This window comes from Pseudophryne corroboree, chromosome 5, assembly GCF_028390025.1.
Source record: "Pseudophryne corroboree isolate aPseCor3 chromosome 5, aPseCor3.hap2, whole genome shotgun sequence".
Lineage (NCBI taxonomy): Eukaryota > Metazoa > Chordata > Amphibia > Anura > Myobatrachidae > Pseudophryne > Pseudophryne corroboree.
The window spans coordinates 774,486,037-774,511,554 of NC_086448.1; the positions used below are offsets into that span (position 1 = coordinate 774,486,037).

General features: G+C 46.2%; 1 protein-coding gene across 7 annotated transcripts in view; it reads left to right on the forward strand.

The window, feature by feature from the left end:
• The window catches only part of OXR1 (oxidation resistance 1), an 864,461-nt gene that overhangs the window by 772,044 nt on the left and 66,899 nt on the right, over positions 1–25,518 (forward strand). For 6 of the 7 annotated variants that reach the window (XM_063924310.1, XM_063924313.1, XM_063924311.1 and 3 more), the window contains one exon: positions 4,543–4,705. In XM_063924310.1, the coding sequence (XP_063780380.1) occupies positions 4,543–4,705 (163 nt within the window). Of the gene's footprint in view, positions 1–4,542; positions 4,706–10,999; positions 11,203–25,518 lie in introns of those variants that run through there. The other variant, XM_063924316.1, reaches the window with a different exon arrangement.

Sequence of the window (25,518 nt, forward strand, 5' to 3'; positions counted from 1 at the left end):
ACCACCGCATCAGCCCCTCCCCAACCCGCAGCACCCCCGCAACCGCCCCTCCCCCACCCACGTCACCCCCGAACCCCCTCCCCCATCTGCGTCTCCCCCGCACCCACCACTCCCCCAACCACAGCACATACTAGGTGATTCATCAGGCCCTGCGTGCGCTGTTCACGCTGTTGCAAGGGGCTACGAGCCCTTAACCATTGCACGCCCTTTGTGTGTGCATTATTTAACCACTCACACAATTATGATTGGAGGTAATACTCCATATAATACAAGGGCGTGCAAGGGTTAAGGGGGCGTAGCCCCTTATGATGGTGTGAAGAGCACCCTAGTATATATAATATAGCCAAGAGGACCTCTGCAGGATTAGAATGTCCCAAATAGCCTCAATGCTTTACGTCCATCTGTATCAGCTAGGACATTTCCCCCCCGAGTGAACACTCTTGAAGTTGATATGTTGGAAGCAGGAAAAATGTGCTAGTGCAAGGTGACTTTGGGCTTCATTCAGTCCTGATCGTAGGCGTGCAAAATTTTGCACGGCTACGATCAGCCACCCTGAGGTGCGGGGGGACCCGCCCCGCAGTCCTGGCTCTCTCCCCCAGCCGCACAAGTACAAAAGCATAGCACGGCGGTTATGCTTTTGTACCTGAAGAGTAGCTCCCTACCAGCACAGCTCCTGTGCGCTGCTAAGGAGCAACCCGTCACTCTCCGGGTCGCAGCGGCTGCGTGTGACGTCATGCAGCCGCCGTGGGCTGACCCCCCTTCCCCCGTGGTCCAGGCACGCCTGTGTTGCCCGGACCGTGCCCCCAAAACGCCCAATGCCACAGGCCCGCCCCCTCTCACCCAGCGAACGCCTCTTCCTGTTAATCAGGCAGAGGCGATCGCTGGGCAGAGATGCTGATCGCATCTCTGGCATGCGCCGGTGCACTGCAGTGCCAGCACATGCGCAGTTCAGACTTGATCGCCCGCTGTGCGAAAACACACAGCCGCGATCAGGTCTGAATTAGCCCCTTTGAGAAATTGTGGTGGCCAGATGATTGGGTCAGAGCATCTCCAAAACAGAAGTTCTTGTGGGATATTCCCGGTATGCCGTCGTTAGTTCCTACCAAAAGTGGTCCTAAGACGGACAACTGGGAACTGGCAAGAGGAGGATTAACTCTTACATGAACTCTGACACCTGTTATTCCCGCAATCAGGCCGTAATAGAGTTGCTAAGACAGGAGTGAGTGGTCTATTTATAGAGAAAGTGGGGAGGACGGATGCCCAACTAACAGTGCATTATCTACACATGCTGATGGCTTAGCTGTCCGAGCAGTAAAGTTTCGCCCCTGCCATGGTTAGATGCTTAAGGACTGTGGGGCAGATGTATTAACCTGGGGAAGGCATAAGGAAGTGATAAACCAGTGATATGTGCAAGGTGATTAAGGCACCAGCCAATCAGATCCTAACTGTTAATTTACATATTGGAGCTGATTGGCTGGTGCCTTTATAACCTTGCACATATCACTGGTTTATCACTTCCTTATGCCTTCTCCAGGTTAATACATCTGCCCCATTGTCAGAGAGGTGGGCGGCGAGGGGGTGAAGAGCTGTGTGAATGCTAGCAGTGATGTGTTCTCGGTAGCTGCCACTCCTGGAGAATAGACAGAACCAAGAAGTTGGGATTACCAGCACTTAATATGGGACGGAGCCGTTCCCAGTATCCAAGTTTAAAGATGAAGAGATTATTATTATTATATTTTATTTATAGGGCGCCACAAGTGTTACGCAGCGCCGTACAAAGGACAGTACAGGGAGACAAAACTTAGCATAACAGTAAATAAATAACAAAAATGGAGTGCAGGTAACAAAGAACACCACAATTCTCAAAACATAATACAGCTTAGATGTAAGTAGCGAGGGAGTAATCATTGTACTACTTTGGGCTGGCGGCCATAGATAGAGAGGGGCCATTTACCAGTAGGAGAAAAAGCAGATAAAGATGGTCGCTGAGTGAAATGTGTTGAGAAGAGGGCTTAGACAAGAGGAAAGAGGGCCCTGCTCTGAAGAGCTAACAATCTAGTGGGGAGGGGCGACAGACAGATGACATGAGGGGCAACCAAGCAGGTAGAAGCCTGATGGTGGTATGCGAGCAAAGCAGAGATGTCCAAGGCATGGGGCAGGGGGATGGAGGAGCAGCCTAAGGACTAGGTTATGCATTGGAAGGGTATGCTTTGATAAATAGGTGGGTTTTCAGTGCCCGTTTGAAGCTTTGCAAGGTCGGGGAGAGTCTAATGGAGCGAGGGAGCGCATTCCACTGAAGGGGAGCAGCACGGGCAAAATCCTAAACTCGTGCATGGGAAGCAGTAACCAAGGCAGAGGAGAGGCGACGGTCATCAGCCGACCGTAGTGGGCGGGAGGGAGTATGAATGGAGAGGAGGTTGGAGATGTAGGGAGCAGTGGAATTGGAGATGGCCTTGTATGTGAGGGTGAGGAGTTTGAAGAGGATTCTGTAGGGGAATGGGAGCCAGTGTAGATTTTGTTGAAGAGGAGTGGCAGAAGTGGAGCGGCGGGAGAGGAAGATGAGCCTAGCTGCGGAGTTGAGGACAGATTGGAGGAGAGCAAGATGGGAGCAAGTGAGGCCAGTGAGGAGAACATTGCAGTAGTCGAGTCGTGAGATGACCAGAAGAGAGTTCAGGCTTAAAGGTTCTTTAGGCTAAGCAGTGCCAGACATCTTAAGATGGGCACACACTAGGGAGGCCAATCCCGGGGCATTTTTTCAATCCCGGGATTCGGGATTGAAAAATGCTCAATCCCGGGATTCCCGGGATCCCGGGATTGCAGTAGGGATCAGTGTAGGGAGCAGTGTAAGGAGCAGGGAAAGTATATGTGGAGGGCAGCAAGGCAGGGTGGATGTAGGGAGCAAAGGAGGGTGGGTGTAGGGAGCATATAAGGAACTGGAAGGGAGGGTGGGTGTAGGGAGCAGCGGGAGAGTGAGAGTATGGAGCAGCGGGAGAGTGGGAGTATGGAGCAGCGGGAGAGTGGGAGTATGGAGCAGCGGGAGAGTGGGAGTATGGAGCAGCGGGAGAGTGGGAGTATGGAGCAGCGGGAGAGTGGGAGTATGGAGCAGCGGGAGAGTGGGAGTATGGAGCAGTGGGAGTAGGGAGCAGCGGGAGAGTGGGTGTAGCGAGCAGAGGGAGGATGTCAGGAGCAGAGAGTGTGGGTGTAGGTAGTGATAGTACTTACTACTTGCGGGCACCAGCTAAGGACACACGTACTACTACTGACCGCGCTGGCAGCATTTCAAACGTAGCGCCAGCCGCCAGCCAGTCAGAACTGGCAGTCCAGCAGCCAATCAGGGGCCGCGGCTGCTGCCGCTTCCCTGATTGGCTGCCGGTGTCTGCCAGCTCTGATTGGCTGGCGGCCGGCGCTACGTTTGAAATGCCGCCAGCGCGGTCAGTACGTGTGTCCTTAGCTGGTGCCTGCAAGTAGTAAGTACTATCACTACCTTAGCTGACAGCCGGGCAGCGCTGAGCTATAGTGCTCAGCGCTGTCCGGCAAAACTGCGCATGCGCACTGTAATCCCGTGAATCCCGGGATTGGAGACTCCAATCCCGGGATTCAAATCCCAGCATTTTTGGGCCCAAATCCCGGGATCCCGCCGATCCCGATCCCGGGATTGGCCTCCCTAGCACACACTATACAATTATCTAGCAGATCATCTGCCAGATCTGGCTGGTAGGAATGAAAATCTTGTAATGGATGAGAGCAAATGACAATCGACTGGTACCAAACACTGGAAATCGGACAAATACTGTTGTTCATACAAATTGGTTAAATCCATGATGACAGGTTGTGCCAGGGACCTGTTGCACCAAGAGAGGCTGTTTGGTGCGACTCAAGCCACAGTGTGTGAAGACAAATCTACATAGCTTATCCATTTTGCATAGGCATTGACGTAGAAAGCACAGGTCAAATTGTGTCAACCTAATGTATACAATGTGTCACTGTTGTATCTTTCCACTTATTATTTCTTCATCGTACTGAGATTTATGATCTGTAATGCCTGCCTGCACGCACACAACAATCGGCTGATTCCCTCTGCCTGACATAAGTAGTAGTGTTGATAAATGTGGGAGCAGTGAATTTGTCTGATACCTATTGTCCAGATTTCTTGGTTTCACCCTTCAGTTTTTTCATTGATCATGGTCAGATTACAAGGTGCCCACACTTTCTGCATAATGACGCAGTTCATCGTCCGAGCAGATTTTCTGCTGTGCCTGATTTACTCAGATCGACTTACTTGTACAATGAACAATGATATTGTTGTGGTAAGTTGTCTGAACATGGCCAAAGTGCCCAGCGAGGTCTCCATGTGAGTGGCCAAGTTTTATGGACAAAAGTAGCATCATTCTACAGTGGTCACAGTGGTCCAACTTGCAAATTGCTGGTCAGAGGAATCTATAGACATGTTTCTCTAATCACAAGCTGTTCTCTACGCGTTTTACATGCGAATGCTACAGTCTTGCCTCATGTGATACCTTATTGCCATTTATTTCCTAACAGAACGGAACAGATTTACTCCTTTTTCATTCAGTGGAGCCCAGATTTTTTCGCTGAAGAAATTGGAGAGTCCTCTAGGGAGCCAGGATTTGTGGTGGTGAAACGGCATGAGGAACCAGAGAACTCAGAAGGTTCCACCAACGATTCTACAACAAGATTATGGGAGGTAGGGAATGGCTATACTTTATCTTGCAAATACTATGTGGTTTATTAGCATTGAAATGCATTATATGATCTGACTTTAGATTGCAGTTTGAGTTGTCTTTGTAAAACCATTACATTTACATTGCATTGTATATCTAACTGTCCAGCCATGGCCACATATCATAATCATAAGTCATATGTGTCTCATGTCCAAAATCTAATTCAATCTATTATTTCTGTGAACAATTTCTGAAAGTTTATATTTAATATCTTTCCAAAGCATTATGTATAATCCGTATATTTTGTAGTTTGGAGGAAGCTTGTATGACTATAAAGCCATTCATACAAATGCTATCCTATCTATCTATCTATCTATCTATCTATCTATCTATCTATCTATCTATCTATCTATCTATCTATCTATCTATCTGTGGGCCTAATTCAGACCTGATCGCTAGCAAGCGATTTTTGCACTGCTGCGATCAAATAGTCGCCGCCTGCAGGGGGAGTGTATTTTAGCTGTGCAAGTGTGTGTAGCAGATCTGCACAAACAGATCTTGTGCAGTCTCTGCGCAGCCCAGGACTTACTCAGCCGCTGCGATCACATCAGCCTGTCCGCGGCCGGAATTGACGTCAGGAACCCTCCCTGCAAACACTTGGACACGCCTGCGTTTGTCCAACCACTCCCTGAAAACTGTCAGTTGCCGCCCACAAACGCCCTCTTCCTGTCACTCTCCTTGCGAACGCCCGTGCGAATGGATTCTTCACACAAACCCATCGCACACAAACCCATCGCTGAGTGGCGATCCGCTTTGTACCCGTGTATGCGCAGTTTAGACCTGATCGCCCACTGTGCGAAAACGCATTCTAGCGATCAGGTCTGAATTACCCCCTTTGTCTGCTCTTCAATAAATCAGAATATGTATGTATGTAACAAAATATTTATGTTTGAATATGTGACATGGTCCAGTGTTGGTCACATGACGAATTCACTCCAGTTTATGTAAGTACTGTAGAAGGAACCTGTATATATGCATGTCTGTATTTACAGATGTGCCCTCATACAGCCAGCCTCAATACACCATGCGGCATGAGTGAGCTGCACCAAGCGGTTAGCATAGTAACTTTTTCTATAAATTTGACACACATATTCGACACGCAAACATAGCAAAATGCCACTCGCTCGTCTGCAACTTTAATCTCACATAAACTAGTTTTAAATATGTACAAAGTCGCAGATGAGTCACAACAGAACATGAGAAAAACCACGGCCGCTGCATTGTAACACTTCCTATACAGATTCAGACTCGTACACAAATGTACAACTGTCACCTATCAAATTAATCAGTGCAGTTATGTGGTTTTGTCACATTTGATCATTAATTTGTGTGACTAAGTAGCACATTCGAGAGAAAAAGATGCTCAGAGCAAGCGGAGTCGCACATAACATGGCACGCCGGATGGGCTGTTTGGCAGGACTTCGGAAATAGTGTATGAGAACACATCTGTATGTATGTATGTAGAAGATTCTTGCCACTTCAGAATCCCGTATAACCTGTGCAGTAAGAATGCTGAAATCCATCAGTCGCTGCAGTAGTTAATACCTTAGTGAACCACTGAACTTTTACAAAGTAGAATATACTAACAAATCGTATGCTGTTACAGAACTTGGTATGAACAGAGCAGTCTATACTAGTACAAGATACTGCACTCGTCCACTTTGTTTGGTTAATGAGCCTGATCAAGTGCCATTTGTTGCAGAGATAGTAAGCCATATGACTCCATGTGTTACAGAATGCCAGACTATGTTAAAGGTCTATTGTAGCTTGACTCGAGATTGTGAGCGTGCAGCCTGCAGATGATGGGATGGCGGTGCAGCCTGCAGATGATGGGATGGCGGTGCAGCCTGCAGATGATGGGATGGCAGTGCAGCCTGCAGATGATGGGATGGCAGTGCAGCCTGCAGATGATGGGATGGCAGTGCAGCCTGCAGATGATGGGATGGCAGTGCAGCCTGCAGATGATGGGATGGCAGTGCAGCCTGCAGATGATGGGATGGCAGTGCAGCCTGCAGGTGATGGGATGGCAGTGCAGCCTGCAGGTGATGGGATGGCAGTGCAGCCTGCAGGTGATGGGATGGCAGTGCAGCCTGCAGGTGATGGGATGGCAGTGCAGCCTGCAGGTGATGGGATGGCAGTGCAGCCTGCAGGTGATGGGTTGGCAGTGCAGCCTGCAGGTGATGGGTTGGCAGTGCAGCCTGCAGAGGGGATCAGTACTAAATGCCGGTGGTCGGAATCCCGGCGGTCGAAATACCGACACCGGAATCCCGACCACACAATCCCGACAGGGGTGGCGAGCGGAACGCAGCCCCTTGCGGGCTCGCTTCGCTCGCCACGCTGCGGGCACGGTGCCTCGCTACGCTCGGCACACTATTATATTCTCCCTCTATGGGTGTCGTGGACACCCACGGAGGGAGAATATGTCGGGATTGCGGCGGTCGGGATTCCGGCGTCGGTATTTCGACCGCCGGGATTCCGTCCGGCGGCATCTTGACCGGATCCCCTGCAGAGGATGGGATGGCAGTGCAGCCTGCAGACGATGGGATGGCAGTGCAGCCTGCAGACGGTGGGATGGCAGTGCAGCCTGCAGATGATGGAATGTGCCATCTTGGCTCTACATTGGCGTTTAATTTTCTGATTACACGTAGTACATCGCACACCCTGTGATTGGCATAAACACATCTTCTATCCATACTTACCTACTTTTGAAAATGCATGTCAGGGAGATGTGAAAGTGACACCTATCAGCGTGGGCACATACTGCTACATCTGTATGGCGTGTCATAAACATGACTTACATCCAAATGTAAATGAGCCCCAAAGTAAGATCTACTTGTTGAAGAAAAGACACTGATATTTTGCAGGATTTGTTTGCATATTGTGTTTTACAAGAGGTTCCATATACTGTAAGTGGCCACGAGAAACTTTATTTAAAATGCATGTAGCCATAGGGATCATTGTGCTTTATAACCAATGCAGGGAAATGGCACTGATGATCCCATTTGAATGCATGTATCTAGATAGATAGATAGATTTATTTATTTCCCCCAAGAATATAACAGCTAAATAATGGGGCAAGGAGTAATCGGGGAGATTGCTGGTCTATTCAGGGAGTTAGGGAGATTGCTACTATTTCAGGGAGTCTCCTGCAGAATGAGGGAGATTACGCTTATATCTTGAGATGCCATCTCCCTATCTTCCTCCACACTTCACAGCAATTCTGTATAGCCCATGTACTGTATTAAAAGCTCTGTCCCTGGCAAACGGGGTCATACAGGAATTATTATTTCTTTGCTTATTACAATTCTAGTGCACAAAGTACCATATGTTACAAACAAAAATTTTTTTTTCTTTAAATGACTTATTATGTCCGCTACAGTATGCCACCCTTTCTATCCTAGCGCTTTGACTCACCTTGCTGAGTCTCCCTTGCTTGCTACCCTCCCCTCTGTAGATTGTAAAACTCTCATGAGCAGGGCCCTCTTCCCTCATGTATACTTCCGCACCTCTCTTTTGCCACAATCTCCTCCAACAATGCATACAGTGGCCCTGAATCTGTCATCTATGGTTACCGGTTTCAGCCAGTGCCATAACTAGAGATTTTGGGGCCCTGTGCCAGGAGGTACATTGGTGCCCCCCTATATTTTAAATAGCAAGAACAGCAAGCATCGGAAAAAGGGAGTGGTCTAGTGGGGAAGGAGCGTGGCCACACAATAGTTCCCCCAATTCAAACTATGCCGCACAACAGTGTCACTTATACACATGACACCACACAGCAATGCCCTGTACACATTACGCCCACACAGCACATATAACACTATAGAATCAGTGTTCCTTCACTTGGCTCCTGGCCTTCCTGAGTGCTGATTCTCCAGTCCTGCTACCCGCCCAAACTCTGCAGCTCATCGACTGGGAGAGACGTCATGACAACTCGCCCAGTACTAGAGACACTGCAGGAGACGGTGGAGGACACAGGCGGGCAGAGAAGGAGCCAGGCACAACACTACATACTCTGCAGTGGGCAGCGCTGTAGCTGGCGGTGTCACATAGTACACAGGAAATCGCGGGTGGATGCGGCCGGTTCTCCGCTGACAGGGCATATCTGCTGTGTGCCAAGCATCGTCCGCAGCACCCTAGTTACGGCCCTGGTTTCAGCGACCACTGATATTATTGTAACTGTACTGTCAACATCGGATTTTCAACATAATTTCAATGATGGACCTCTGCTATTGATGGCAAAATCTTTGACCATTGGTAACAGTCCATCAGTTTTTTGCTAACCATCGATGGTCAGTGGCCATACCTAGTATCTGTAATTGATATCGTACACTGACTTCTGGCGTTTGCGACGTTTGTTCATCTAAGATGCAAAATTTAAAGAAAAATCCGGTACACTACTCATCTCAGAGGGTCTGTTGCGCCGTGTAGCGTAATGAGGCTCTGTGTATGCGGACACATCGTAGACTGGATAACATATTACAGCACTTACAGTAAAAGAGTCTTAATATATCCTATATAAACAGATTACGTGTAACCTTTTGACAGCTGTATAAATCTAGTTTGTAGGCTGCCCTAAAAGAAGAGGAATGTGAATGGAATCCTTAGAGCTGATCCACAATTGCTGAAACTACATTTGCTCAGCAAATTACGGAATTACTCTCTAGACAGGAGCAACATTGTAGTATGTAAGGGGTGGCTGCCCTCCCTGATTAGTGTGGGAATAGCCATGTAATCTGATTTAGCCAAGTGCCTGTGAGTTGCAGTCTATTTGCTAATCGGAAAGGCATATTTCCAGCCTTTCACATGCAGGCTACAGAGGCTATTTACAGCTCCCCAGTGCATTTATCGCAGCATGTTCCTGCCTTAGTAACTCAAGGTGAGCATACCACTCCTCATTAACCCTTCTGCTTCCAACACTAATTGTCCAGGGAAAATGCAGTAAAATAGTTTTGACAGTGAAAGTGAGCCTCTGCCATCACCTTGTGGTTAAGCAGACATTAATCCCAGCTACCAACCAGGCCCTCTGTAATACTACACTGAGTATCCTACTAGCCAGCCAGGCCCCCTGTAATACTACATTGAGAATCCCAGCTAACAGCCAGGCCCCCTGTAATATTACACTGAGAATCCCAGTAGCCAGCCAGTCCCCCTGTAATACTACACTGAGAATCCCAGCTGCCAGCCAGGCCCCCTGTAATATTACACTGAGAATCCCAGCTGCCAGCCAGGCCCCCTGTAATAATACACTGAGTATCCCACTAGCCAGCCATGCACCCTGTAATACTACACTGAGAATCCCAGCTAACAGCCAGGCCCCCTGTAATATTACACTGAGAATCCCAGTAGCCAGCCAGGCCCCCTGTAATACTACACTTGGAAACCCAGCTGCCAGCCAGGCCCCCTGTAATCCTACACTGAGAATCCCAGTAGTCAGCCCCCCCCCCCCCCCCCCATGTAATACTACACTGAGAATCCCAGTAGCCAGCCCCCCTCCATGTACTCAGTAGCCTGCCAGTCCCCCTGTAATACTACACTGAGAATCCCAGTAGCCAGCCAGTCCCCCTGTAATACGTACTACACTGAGAATCCCAGTAGCCTGCCAGTCCCACTGTAATACTACACTGAGAATCCCAGTAGCCTGCCAGTCCCACTGTAATACTACACTGAGAATCCCAGTAGCCAGCCAGCCATCCATCTCCTTCCTCCCCCTCCCCCTGTAATACAATACTGAGAATCCCAGTAGCCAGTCCCCCTGTAATACTACACTGACAGGCAGATAAATTAAGCCTGGAGAAGTGATAAAGCTGTGATAAGTACAAGGTGATAACGCACCAGCCAATCAGCTCCAATATGTAAATTGACAGTTAGGAGCTGACTGGCTGGTGCGTTATCACCTGTCACTTATCACTGGTTTATCACTTCTCCAGGCTTAATACATCTGCCCCTGAGAATCCCAGTAGTCAGCCAGTCCCCCTGTAATACTACACTGAGAATCCCAGTAGCCTGCCAGTTCCCCCCCCCCCACCCCCCCTGTAATACTAAACTGAGAATCCCAGTAGCCAGGCAGTCCCCCTGTAATACTACACTGAGAATCCCAGTTGCCAGCCAGTCCCCCTGTAATACTACACTGACAGCCACCACTGATACATTGTATCTTTAAGTAACATTCTCTTTTCACTGAGTCATCCACGCTGCAACCAAACTACCCTGCTAGCCCAGCCCACCCGGACACAGGCACGCCTCTCACAGGCTGCCTGCCCTGGCCGTTATTTGCATGCTGGCTGTGAGGTTAGGTTGTCCCTGCAGGGCACTGTGTGTGTGCTGATGGAAGGCAGAGAAGATGAGCAGCCACCGCTCCCATGTCAGTAACTGAGCCCAGGTCACTGGGAGGGAGATGTCTCGGCTCTGGTATGGCAGGAAGTCCAAGAAGCAGCAGGCAGCCCACCACAAGTACACCCTGGTAAGTGGGCACTGATTGCTGGCTGGCAGCCTGGGCTCTGTGGCTGCAGGCTGCATGGTCACCTCTCAAAGTTCTGGCCATTAAAGCACAACAGACAAAGAGCTGAATCAGTGGCTCCTGGGGGGGCAGCATGTGTCTGCTCATTAGGCTTGCTGCTGCTCTCCCATATATAGCACTTCTGCGTCATTTGTCTCTGATATATATTTGTCTTTTTGTAACATTAATTATTATTATTATTGATATTTAGGATTTCTGAGCCCTCTTGACTGGACAGCAGTGTATTTGTTACTCTGGTTGTTATTGTTACGAAGGTTGTCAGTAATGGGCTGGGATTTGTCCAGCAATATTGCAAAATCTTTAATTTGTGCATTTGTAAGTAGTACTAGGGTGATCTATTTATATTATTACACTGTACAGTACAGAGCAGAAAAAAGTTGATGTAATGGGTAAAAAAAATAATAATACACAATTATAGTCTATAGATACAATATAATTTTTTAAAGTTTGTTTTTGCCTAGAACATTGTTTTATTTATGCTCCGTACAGTACAGTTTAATAATAATAGCCCGCTCTTGTACTTCTATTTGGCACTTGTGTATGGTTAAATCTTGGATAAGGATCTGACAAATCAGATTACTTATTAACACTTATGTATATAGCGCTCACTAGTCAGAAGCACTTAATGTGGAACATTAACAGCTGTAAAAAAGCTTTATCAGAAACCACATGGTACATGTGTCTCTATCTGTGCAATATAATAATAATAATACCCCCCACACACTCTCACACACACTCTCTCTGTCTGTCTGTCAAAAAAACAACTTTTTTTCCGCTCGTGGTGCCGGAACATCCTTTTATTATGACTAGCCTTGGACCCTGTTTGCCGGAACATTTTCACCCAAGTTAGGATAGTTTTGTTTGATGGTGCAAGTCTCACAAGTTGCCCTGGTACCCAGTTGTTACGGATGCCCAGGGATGTCCCGCCATTCCGTCCTGTCCCATAACTTCGGCGATAATGTTCCATACAATATGCACGTTCCTGGATGGTTACTGTGGCATACCAGCTGTCACTCAATGTCTACTATAACACACAAGATTCATAAGATACACATACAAGTTTCAGTTACCTTTTTCTTTTTTGGAAACACCCTGTGTACACACACACACACACACACACACACACACACACACACACACACACACACACACACACACACACACACACACACACACACACTGAACCTGTCACCTTAGGCCCCCTGTCCTGCCCCATGCTGTGTTTTGTCCTGCCCCGAGCCCCTCACTGCTATTCAGATGGAGGGTCCTCCTCTGGAGCTTGGATCCCACACAGTTTAAAGTAAATGAACGGATGTCAGATGTTTTTAAGGATAAGGGGGCAGATATATTAACCTGGAGAAGGCATAAGGAAGTGATAAACCAGTGATAAGTGCAAGGTGATAAACAAACCAGCCAATCAGCTCCTAACTGTCGATTTGCATACTGGAGCTGATTGGCTGGTGTGTTTATCACCTTGCACATTTCATTGGTTTATCACTTCCTTATGCCTTCTCCAGGTTAATACATCTGCCCCAAGGTGGCTGAAGTCAGCTGCACACACTTAACACAATTTAGTTTTTTAAACCTTTAGGCCTAATTCAGCATGAGTTGAAAGTAGAACTCATTTCTCTATCATGTGGGGGGGCCACCCAGCACAGGGCAAGGCCGCTCCGCAGGCCGGGTCTTCCACCCCCCGCTGAAATGTGAGCACTTCGCTAAACAGCCAAACGTTTGCATCTTCAGGGTAATCCCTTGCCTGCGCATCCTAGCTCCTATGCCCACAAGATGCCGCAAACCCCAACCTCACGGGACGGGACTTACGCTGCGATTGCATACGATCGCAGTTTTAAGTCCTTGCGTATGCACAGAAATGTGGAAATCGCCGAATAGCTATTTCCGCACTTCCACGATCAGTGCTGGATCGGACCCTTAGTTTGCTTCCGCTTTAGCGTTGTATATGCTGTATGTGTTTTCAAGTGTATTCTTATTTCTGCTTCTGTGCTGTTGGACTTTGCAAATCATTACATTCTATATACTTTTACACCTATTTATGGTCTGGTTACCTGATTAAAGTGCTCATACTAGAGGCGGGCAGTGTGCTGGGAAATAACGTCCCTGATAGCATTTTAGCAGAAATAAGAGTGTTGCATTCTATGCTGGGTTGTCTTAGTAAGAGAATGAAGGGCGCATTTAAGAAGTCAATATGACCCTGATGAATACTAAAAGCTCCCAGGAAACTCTTTGTTTTACTCTTGTATATAATTTGTACTTCTAACCTTCAATATTAATGCTGTTTGTTTTTTTAACACTCTTTTCATGGGGTTATGTGACCGTCCGTATCTGTGTGTTAATGTAATGTCTTTGGAAATGTCTATGTGCAGATTTTGTGCAGTTCTCCTTTCTTGCAATTCTTGGTTTGAGCCATGAGATATAAAGTACTGTAGTGTTACCTTTGCGGATCCCAAAGCTGTAACCTTACACTTAAGAGAGTATGGGACTCAGGGTTGACAGTGTCTAGGTCGACACCTATTGGTCAACAGTGGCTAGGTCGACACTAGAAATAGGTTGACACAGCCATTAGGTCGACATGAAAAAAGGTCAACGTGAGTTTTTCATGGTTTTTTTTGGTGTCGTTTTCTTCCTACAGTGACCAGGAACCCCAATTAGTGCACGGGCTTCGGGCAAGGTGGCTCGCTCTGCTGCCGCTGCGTTTGGCACAGGTTACTATTCCCAATCGTAGTCCATGTGGATCGTAAAGTATAATAAAGTAATAAATAAAAGTAATGTGAACAACGAATGTCGACCTTCTTCATGTCTACCTATTTCTAGCGTCGACCTCTTTACTGTTGACCAATGGGTGTCTAAGTGGTGTCGACCCAGAGTCCTGATACCGTAAGCAAGAGGGCATCACAGCCACATGAAGAGCTGCAGAGGGGATGGGTGTAATCTGGTTGCGAGCAAGCCTTTGTTGGAGGTACCTTGCACCAGCAAGTGCAGAGTGGACCCTGAAGCAGAGTCATAGGCAGCGGCGAAAATAGTTACAGGAGAAGAGGCAATTGGTGCGGACGGACACTTGTATGGCTACGCGTGGTCAGAGATTTCAGGGGATCATTGGAAAAGAGGCACATGCCACAAAATCACGGTTTTACTTTTCCGCTAGATACGTCTTGAGAGGAATGGGCACATGCCACTATGTTAGAAATGAGTGGAGTAGACACTAGATGGCAGAAGCTACTTGATGGCAGCAAAAATCCATGTAGATGTGGCACGTGCCTCTTGTCCACCCTTTTGAAAGAGCAGACAGACCATTCAACGTATATTGGCGGACCACGCTATCCGCAAACAGTGCTTATCTGGGCGGCTTCCATGCAGTCACACGGAACTGTTCCAGATAGTGGGCGAGTAGGACGATATTCCATGCTCTCGCGCAGAGTGATATTTTGCAGCAGCATGGGTTGAGTGCAAGTGTAGATTCTAATTACAGCTAAAACAGTGGTCGGGATGGCCTTCCATGCGCAGACGCATGGATAATCAGCAAATACGGACAAGAACTCGCATTTACTAGTAAGTAGGCCGGCTGTGGGTGCTTCGACTCGAATTGTGTATAATCCACTCATTGGTTCTAAGTGACATTTAAAGGTTATGCAGTCTTATGACCTGGATCATTTCCATATAGTGATACAGAGCTGTTTTTGTTTTGCGAACACTAGACTGATGCACTTGTTACAGTGTGAGCAATGTGAGGTGAAAGTGCAATTGCGGTTTGGCAAGAGGAGTGACAGCTGCTCTGTGTGGCAAAATCCAGTAAGCTTTTCTTTAATGCTGGAGAGACGGGATCGCTCTTGGACATTGCATGTTATCATGTTATCTGGCCTCAAAGCGATCACTCCTGTGTTCATTGTATGGATTTGCTTTGCATGTTAGCAGCCACGTCTCTGCCCACTTTGATGGTGACCAAACTTGACAAGTAGGGCTCATCCTGATCACATGGGGCCCAAGCAGTTAAGTCAGCTGATGATGTCATTGGGCCTGATTCTTAAGCTGGCCTTACGCTACGTCGATATAGTGTACGAATACACGATATCAACGCGTCGTTAGACCCATCGCAGGCACATATTGCATGTTTTGGGTGCAATTGTGATGCGTTGGGTCGCACATTGCGTCAACTGATCATATGTGCTGCACATATGATCACTTGATCCCGGCAGTTGCAGAGGTACGATAGATCATAAGGTGCAAAAGCACTGTACGATCTATTGCATGCTGGGGAGCTGGCGTGGGGTGGGAGGTGTCGTGGGACGGCTCCAGGTGTACGGCGGCCAGCTTTAGCGGGGAAGAGAGCAAGTAAGAGCCAGAAACGCTGCACCTTGGTCATCCATGTTGCACGTTTTTACATGCAATGTAAATACTGGCTGCTGTTGCATGTAGCCCACACATGCTGGACTTCTTTATATTTACACTGCAATTTAGATTTCAGTTTGAACAAATAGCTATCAAAGCTAACTCTCTCTACACCTGTTACCTCTCACATGATCTCCCAGCGCCGCCCTTCCATACAGTGTAAACGGGAGCGGCTTCCTTTTACACTACAACCCTACCCGGATCATTCCCGTGTCCTACCCAGGTAGTTACCCGGGTAGGATTCACGGGTCACTTGATCTGGGTTTTTGCGGGGGGACCCTTTTCCACTAGCAAAAAACACTGGTAAATGCGCGCCCCCGTGCATTTACCCGTGTTTTTTGAGCTAGTGGAAAAGGGTTGGGTGGGTTAAAACTTGTTCTTTTTGAACCTGTAAATCGGCCTGGGATAATGTTCTTCTGCCCCTTCTGTTTAATCCAGTGACGTTATTATCAACCAGTGATTGATAACAAACTAATAATCTGTTTCCTTTTGTCATATTTATCTTTGTCACCAGCTCTTACACATCATTTATGGCTGGTAATTATTCCAGGAGTAATCAATGGTCGTGATTGCATCTGGTTCTGCTTAACCTTAAGGTCCTCCTAGTACACACTTAGATACTCACACTTTAATATACACTTGTTTGATTGGTCGATAAAAATCAAGATGGGCACTTTTGAACACTTAGGGGGAATTCAATTGTAGGCCTGTGCTGTGCCTGATGGTCATTATCGTGCAATTCAATTGTAGCCCATTTATTGCCGTGAAAACGTGTCGGTTATCGGGGATACTTTCCCGGATCCATGTGTTTTCACTGCCGCAATCGCTAAAATAGGTCAGTTATTGGGGATTTAGATGATAGTGCCGGCTTTTGAGGATAATTGGGGGATCAATTAGCCATGGTAATTTACGGCAGCTAATTGAATTCCCCCCCCCCCCCCCCCTCCCTTATTATGTAAGTATGTAACAGAAAGGAAATATAAAGAAAAAATAGTGTATTGGTAAAGACAGGAAACTTATATGCTACAAATTTGAGTAGTTTCCACAAGAAAAAGTTTTGTTTGTTTTTTGTCCAAAACACGTGTACTTACTTTTCTTTGTGCTTGGGTACATGTTACAGTTACATCATCTGCTGTTGTCTGAATTAAAATAATACAGTTTAAAATATAAATGATAAATGATCAAGTATAAATGTTGCCATTTTTAGACCTTTTTCAATTTATTTTTTTTTCCATTGTGTAATCAAAATTGGTTTTGTTTGGGAATTTTTAAATACTAGTCAATACAAACATGATCTAAAAAGGAAAAAAAATATTTAAAAAAAAAAAAGACAATTATTGGCATAAGTGGGTAATGGGTCTCCAACATTCGTATCTCTATCTTTAGCGTCAGTGTCGCATTGAGGGAGCATCCAAAGTCACTTACTGGGTGCTTAGGTTTTATATTTTTTTGGCACTCGAGTTGGCAGATGAAGCACAAAGATGCTTGGCGTGTTGCATGGTGTGCTTCCTCAAATCAGCCCTGGGTCTTTCCCTGGTTAGTATCCGAGTCACACACCAATGCTGCCTACAAGCCAGCGGCAGTGTTTGGGGTACTCGTGCAAATACACTTCTTCGGTTGGATACATGGCGTGGGTTAGTTGATTCATCTGCGGCACGCCAAAGTGGCTGTATGGTGCGATTTGGGAATAGGTTGGTGAGGACTCCGCTATAGTTTAGTGTTTTAATTGATTTTAAAGTAAATATAAAAGTATATGGGCCGGATTCAATTATCTACTGTAATTTACTGTGCGAGGAAAAGGGTAGTATCCTCTGGCTTTACATTACAGACACTTTATCTTGTGCCGTAAATTGCGCGTTAACCCATAGGTAAGGGATAAGTTCCCGGAGCTATGGGTTAACGCAGCGGCGGTACGGGCGCGTAACAGGGATTTGTGTTTGTGCCAGTCATACGATTGCTAGGCTTGTGTGCACCATCGAAAAACAATATCCCCGCGCTCTGTTTTACCCATATTATACATGGTACCAGCTGTGTGCCAATATTAATGCCATAGGCAGTACGGATGGTGTAATGGTTAGCATTACTGCCTCACAGCACTGTGGTCATGGGTTCGTTTCCCACCATGACCCTAACTGTGTGGAGTTTGTATCGTCTCCCCACAATCCAAAAATATACTGGTAGGTTAATTGGCTCCCAATAAAATTAACCCTAGCGTGAAAGTGTGTGTGTGTGTGTACATGTGATAGGAAATATAGATTGTAATCTCCACTGGGGCAGGGACTGATGTGAATGGGCAAAATATTCTCTGTAAAGTTCTTCGGAATATGTGTGCGCTATATAAAATAACCGGTATATACTGTATGTATGCAAAAGAGTGTATTTTAAAAATAAACCGTGTATTTTCCTTTTAAATGTGACTATTGCCATTGCTGATATTTTTGTAACCTATTCCTGAAAAACTAACGAGATGTAAATACTAATATGTCTCAATGCAATGTAGCATGTATTGTTAGTCTGGCTGTCACATGTATAAAGCACAATCAGCATTGTTTCCACCCACTGATCCAATCGCTGTCCTATCACTGACTAAACAGAAAGCCGACACTCCGCGTTCCTTTTACTGCACAAACTTCCTATCACTGCTGTCTCATAACTTTCTCTGACGCGAGAGTGACAACACAGGACTATGGATTACTGGCCTGTTTAATTGGAAAGTAATTAGGTGTTCGGCAAATAGCATTTAATAAACGAAGATAGAAGTAAAGTCTGTATGTAGGTTAGAGACCAATCAAAACTCTACATGTAGAACAAATGTTTGCTGTAGATTACTGAGCAGAAAATCAGTTTGTACGGTGCATGTGATAACTTGCATTCATGAAGCAGAAGGGGGGGGGGGGGTTGGGTAATCACTAGAACTGAGCGTGCTAGGACAGACACAATATGTGTAATTAACTTACTGTTAAATCTGCCGACGTGCACTGCCTCAACTTGTGCTGGGCTGCCAGTCCCCTTTTAAGGTACATGCCGACAGAAGTGTGTATGAATATGTATGTGTATATATATATATATATATATATATATATATATATATATATATATATACACACACACACACACACACACACACACACACACACACACACACACACACACACACACACACACACACACACACACATATATATATAGGCTGGTGCGTTATCAACTTGCTCTTTTCACTTCTTTATCACTTCTCCAGGCTTAATACATGATGTGCCCCATACTGTTTTGCAGCCGGTAACATGAGGGATAACTGTGTTCTAATGTCCCACAAAGGACGTTAAATGGCTACAATGTTTTTTTTTTTTTTTTGTGGCTACAGGTTATTAAATATCAACAGTTAAGAATAGTCACATTTATAAGGCGATTCAATGTTATCTGCCCGTCCAACTAGATACACACCGGTCGATCTCTGGCCAATAGTCTCTATGTCAAACTTGCCAAAATGAATGAAATCCGCCTGTCTGACGTTTTCCATCAGCACGACTGGGATCTATTACTGTGGCTGGTGTGATATGGACTGTGTCTGTCTGCGATATCCGCAGTCACGGCTTGTGCAACACCCAGTAGCAGTGCTAACCTGTCACTGTGTACGATGGGGTCTTGTTTATCTATTAGTGGAGAATCAGTAGATTAGTCTTTTTATCCTGATTCTTTTTTTTTTTTGTTTAATAAATTTACATTGATGACATTTAGCAATATTAACACACACAGATCTGTAGCACTTTAGGATTCTTTAGTAAGCAATTGGTAACAGATAATATAACTAAAGTAAATGTTTATCATGTTTTAAGTGCAAAATGCATTTACCTTTTTAAGTGTAAACATTTTTTCTCTGGCTGAGTCCACAGGATTATCCACAGGATAACATTGGGATATTGTCGAGCGACCGCGAAAATGGCACCAACACGGTCACAAGCTTTCTGGCCTCCCAGGATGCATTGGGGCCTTCACTATATAGTCCCGCCCACTGACTCAGTCAGATCAGTTTTTTGCTTGGTGCGGCAGGAAGCCGCATGGTCACAGGGCTGCTGTGAAAGCAGCCTCAAGTTTTCATTACTTTTATTTTTATAGACTTACTATAATGTTTTTTAGAGCGACTTCTCTTAACAGCGTCTTAAACGCATATTAGAAAGAGTCGCTCCAACAACTCCCCACCGGGTTGCAACAACGCTTACCTCCGCGGTACAGTGCTGTCTCGACGGGCGTCTGTGTCGGATGTTCTAGCAGGTCCAGCAGACGTAACCAGGCTGTGGCCGGAGCATGGGGAGACGGTGAGTCTATGGACTTCCTCTTACTAGAGGGGTCAGGACACAGCTACACTGATTTGGTGGAGACTACAAACAGTGTGTTGATGCGCCGAACATCTCGAGTGTGACAGCGCTACGCTCCGGGGAGGCCGCGATACTGGGAGTCAACAGGGGGATTCAGACGCTCTCCTGGCCGCCCCTCCTCTGAGTTCATGGCCAGTTCCCACGTGTCTCTCGTTTCATGAACTGAATGACCTCACTTCCGGCTCAGACGCTACCACGAGGGTACTCGGTCGCAGCTTAGACGCTGCGGTTGTGTACACGGGATATAAACCCGCCCAGACCGAGTCGCAGGCCTTTAGCGTCTGCATACACGTGGAAGTCGCTCAGCATCCGTGTCCGTTGGTGAGCGTCCGTGTCCGTTATCAGTTACCAAGAGCGGCAGTGTACACCAGTAGCATCTGAATCCACTCAGCGTCTTACGAGCGTATTTGCTTGGATATGGAAGTGTGGTGAGTCTCCCTGTATCCCACTCTCTGGAGGCAGGGTATGCAGTACTAAAAATTCCTTCTACTTTTTAGTATGCATTGTTAATTTTTAGTACCTATTGCATATGAGACCTGTATATTACTGTGTTTTCTGCATGTTATGTTGAAATTAGAACCAGTTAAAACAGAAGTACAATTTTCCTACTTATGTTTAAGTTATTATGGAAGTTGTATTCTCATATGACAATGTCTAATGCTTTAACATGTGACTGACTGCTAGTATGTGTGCTGACTTTTCTGTGTAATGTCAGTCCTGTTCTGACCCTCAAATCAGGTGCACTGTGGTCAGATTGATCTCACCTCTATATACTGACATATAGGGTGTTTTTCAGTCACAAAGTGTGTAGTCGGTAGCAGGTTAATACCATGTCTATGAGCGGCAAAAGTGATGAGGAGAATTTACCAAACACTCCTGTAACCCTAACATGCTTATCTTGTAAGTCAGGGGTAATTGATATGAATCAATTGGTCACTTATGAGGATTTGTGTGCAAACTGTTTCGCTTTTCAGCGAAGTAAAAAACAGGAGTTAGTTCAACCTCCAGTAGAGCCACCATGGAATATGTTCGCAAAGACTCTGTCTTCAATAGCGGACAGGTTAGCTCTGGTAGCACCACCTCAAGGGTTAGGTTACACTATGAACCCATACATGCAGCTCCCCTCCTATGGTTTGGTTCCAGTAGCCTCTACAAGCAACCAAGGGGCAGGTAAGACTAAGACAGATACGTCTCTATGGCAGACTACACACAAGATGATACATCGGATGATGATGCGGAAACAATAGATTCAACTCCGTATGATGATCAGTCGCAGAGCTTTAGTTCAGAAGATGTAGCTGAACTTATTAATGCAGTGAAGGCTGTGCTTTCTCTGGAAGAGCCAGCCAAGACAGCGTTAAAAGCAAAAGCACCTGTATTCAAACGAACAAAATCAGTGAAAGCTGAATTTCCAGCATCAGATGAGTTGACGGAAATGATGGATGAGTCTTGGGCAGCACCCAGTAAAAACATATGGATCCCGAAGTTCCACATGGAGACGTTACGCTACATAATGTTGGCTATGGAACCGGGAGACTACATGGTATCTCTGGATGTACAGGATGCTTACCTACATGTGCCTATAGCACTGTCACATCAGTGTTACCTCAGTTTTGCCATCCTCCAGGAACATTTCCAGTTCCAAGCTCTGCCTTTCGGGCTAGGTACAGCACCCAGGGTTTTTACCAAGATCATGGTGGTTATGGCAGCTTGTCTGCGCAAGCAGGGGATAAGAATATTCCCATACCTCGACGACCTGTTAATCTTAGCACAGTCGCAAGATTTACTGTTGAGCCATCTCCAACAGACGATAGTTTGTTTACAGAGACACGGGTGGCTCATAAATTGGGAGAAGTCGTCCCTGAATCCGTCACAGCGGATGGTTCATTTGGGAGCCATATTGGATTCAGACCTACAGAGAGTTCTCTTACCAGCGAAAAAAATAGTCAAGGTGCAGGTCATGGCTCAGGAAGCGTTGCAAGCCCAGACAATGTCAGTCCATGCAGCAATGCGACTGTTGGGTCTGATGGTATCAACCTTCGACATGGTGGAATATGCGCAATTCTACTCCAGACCGTTGCAGCATCTCATTTTGACCAAATGGAACGGAAATCATCAAACGATAAAGAAGCAGATGATAAAGATTCCAGTAAATGTACAAAAGGTCTCTAGCATGGTGGCTACAGACAGACCATTTAAACAAGGGGAGACCCTTTTGGATAAGAGTGGCAAGTCCTGACAACAGATGCCAGCCTGCAAGGCTGGGGGGCGGTACTCGGAAGCCTATGGTTCCAGGGAAAATGGACCGCAAGGGAAAGTCGCCTGCCGATAAATCTGTTAGAAATAAGAGCCATTTACTTGGCTCTGGTTCAGGCAAAGGACAATCTACAAGGAAGACCAGTCCAGATCCGCTCAGACAATGCGACGGCAGTAGCATACCTCAATCATCAGGGGAACTCACAGCAAGAGTCTGATGGAGGAAGTAACTCCCATTCTAAAATGGGCAGAACTCCATCTCCCAGCATTGTCAGCAGTATTTGTCCCGGGTGTACTAAATTGGGAAGCAGATTTTCTCAGTTGGCACACCATTCAGGAAACCGAATGGGTACTACACCCAGAAGTGTTTCAGACACTGGTGAACAGATGGGGTCTACCGGAGATAGACCTTATGGCGTCTCGTCTAAACAACAAAGTTCCGAGGTACGGATCAAGAACAAAGGATCCTGGAGCGGTCCTTGTAGACGCACTGTCAGTAGAATGGAGGTTTCAGCTGGCATATCTGTTCCCTCCAATATCTCTGTTACCCAGAGTAGTGAGAAAGATGAAACAGGCAAAAGGAGCAATCATTCTAATAGCTCCAGCTTGGCCAAGAAGGCATTGGTACACAGATCTGTTGAGAATGTCCGTGGAAGCACCGATACTGCTCCCTCAACGTCCAGATCTGTTAATGCAGGGTCCTTGTTGTCACAGTCATCTGGATCGCCTATCTTTGACGGCGTGGCTGTTGAAACCTCTATCTTAGAGGCTAAAGGATTTTCGAAACAAGTAATCCAAACCATGCTTAGAGCAAGAAAGCCTTCTTCAGCTCGTGTTTATCATAGAATATGGCAAGCCTATATTCACTGGTGTACTGGAAAAAATTACAATCCAAGATCTTTTAAAGTAGCTAGGATTTTGGATTTCCTTCAGGCAGGATTGGATAAAGGGTTGAAAGTAGCTTCCTTGAGGGTGCAAGTTTCAGCGTTGACTGTATGGTTTCAGCAGAAGATTGCTGACCTACAGGATGTACATATGTTTTTCCAAGGAGTAGTACATATTCAACCTCCATTTGTTCCTCCTGCAGCTCCCTGGGATTTGAATTTAGTTCTTAAATTTCTCCAGGGTCCTCTGTTTGAACCACTTGAGAGAGCAGATCTTAAGTGGTTAACGGTTAAAGTTCTTTTTTTACTGGCAATGGCGTCAGCCAGAAGAGTGTCAGATTTAGGAGCATTATCATGTAAGTCTCCTTTCCTAAGTTTTTTTCCAGACAAAGTTCTCAGAACGAGATCTAGTTATCTTCCAAAGGTGGTATCAAAGTTTCACCTGAATGAAGAGATTGTAGTCCCAGCTTTTCAGGTATCGGGACTATCTGCGGGAGAAGCGTCGCTGGACGTGGTCCGGGCTTTAAGAATCTACATAGATCGTACTAGTGCCATCAGGAAAACAGATTCTCTCTTCATCCTCTACGGATTCCATAGAAGAGGATGGCCTGCTAGTAAACAGACGCTGGCGAGATGGCTCCGTATGGTAATATCTGAAGCTTATTCTCATGCAGATCTCCCTATTCCGGCTAATGTCTCTGCACACTCTACACGTAAGGTAGGTCCTTCTTGGGCAGCACAGCAGGGTGCTTCAGCAGAACAGATATGTAGGGCAGCCACATGGTCTTCCATAAACACATTCATCAGACATTATGCCTTGGATACTTTTGCCTTTCATGACGCAAACTTCGGGCTAAAGGTCCTCCTGTGCAATCAGGAGCGTCCCCACCACTAAAATGGCTTTGGGAATCCCAATGTTATCCTGTGGATAATCCTGTGGACCCAGCCAGAGAAATATACGTTATGGTAAGAACTTACCGTTGATAACGTGATTTCTCTTATGTCCACAGGTATCCACAGGGATCCCACCCTGACGCATCTGATTTGAGGATCTAGACAATCACTAAAACCTCTTCCTTCTTGTATGGAAGGGTGTGCATGTGTGTTCTTATCGCCTGTACAGGTCTCTACCTAATGTTCCTGCCTAAAATCGCTGTGAAAAGAACTGATCTGACTGAGTCAGTGGGCGGGACTATATAGTGGAGGCCCCAATGTATTCTGGGAGGCCAGAAAGCTTGTGACCGTGTTGGTGCCATTTTCGCTGTCGCTCGACAATATCCCAATGTTATCCTGTGGATACCTGTGGACATAAGAGAAATCACGTTATCAACGGTAAGTTCTAACCATAACGTATATTTTTCCTTGTACTGTTCTGTTTTCTTAACTTCAGCGTGCGATGGCCGTATATCGAAACCGACCCCGCTTGTGATTTGAAAACTGCAACTTCTGCACATTTTTTAAATGTTTTAAATAAGTTTGCAGATCTTTTAGAAATAGGGTTGGGTGGATGTTTGTTTTGCTTTTGGGTTCCTTGCATGACCAGGAACATTTTGTTAATATATTTATTGTGGCTTTGAGTGGTAATATCAGCAATATCATGCGATATCATGCGTCATCTAAAGCAAGCAAGGTCAAAATGATCATTTAAACTACCCAAAAGTGGGCGCTCATGAGTCTTCATACAATGATAGCAAGCCAATCTGAGCAGCCCTTTGGAGAAACTGCTGGACGACCACTGAGTCTGCACCAGCAATTAGAGTTGCTTAGATCATATTTCTCCCCTATTTTGTTTTGTGGACTGGACAACACCTGAGCCTCTTTACCATTATGCATATAGGGGGTAATTCCAAGTTGATCGCGGCAGGAAATTTTTTAGCAGTTGGGCAAAACCATGTGCACTGCAGGGGGGCAGATATAACATTTGCAGAGAGAGTTAGATTTCGGTGGGTTATTTTATTTCTATGCAGGGTAAATACTGGCTGCTTTATTTTTACACTGCAATTTAGATTGCAGATTGAACACATCACACCCAAATCTAATGGGCCCTACTCATTAGACGATGCGCCGCCGAGGTGCCCGACGGCCGACGAGCGACCCGGCGGCGGGGGGGCAGTGACGGGGGGAGTGAAGTTTCTTCACTCCCCCCGTCACGCGGCTGCATTGAAGTGCAGGCAAATATGGACGAGATCGTCCATATTGGCCTGCATGCACAGCCGACGGGAGACCAGCGATGAACGGGCGCGGGGCCGCGCATCGTTCATCGCTGGAGTCTCCACACTGAAAGATATGAACGAGTTCTCGTTCATTTATGAACGAGATCGTTCATATGTTACAGAAAATCGGCC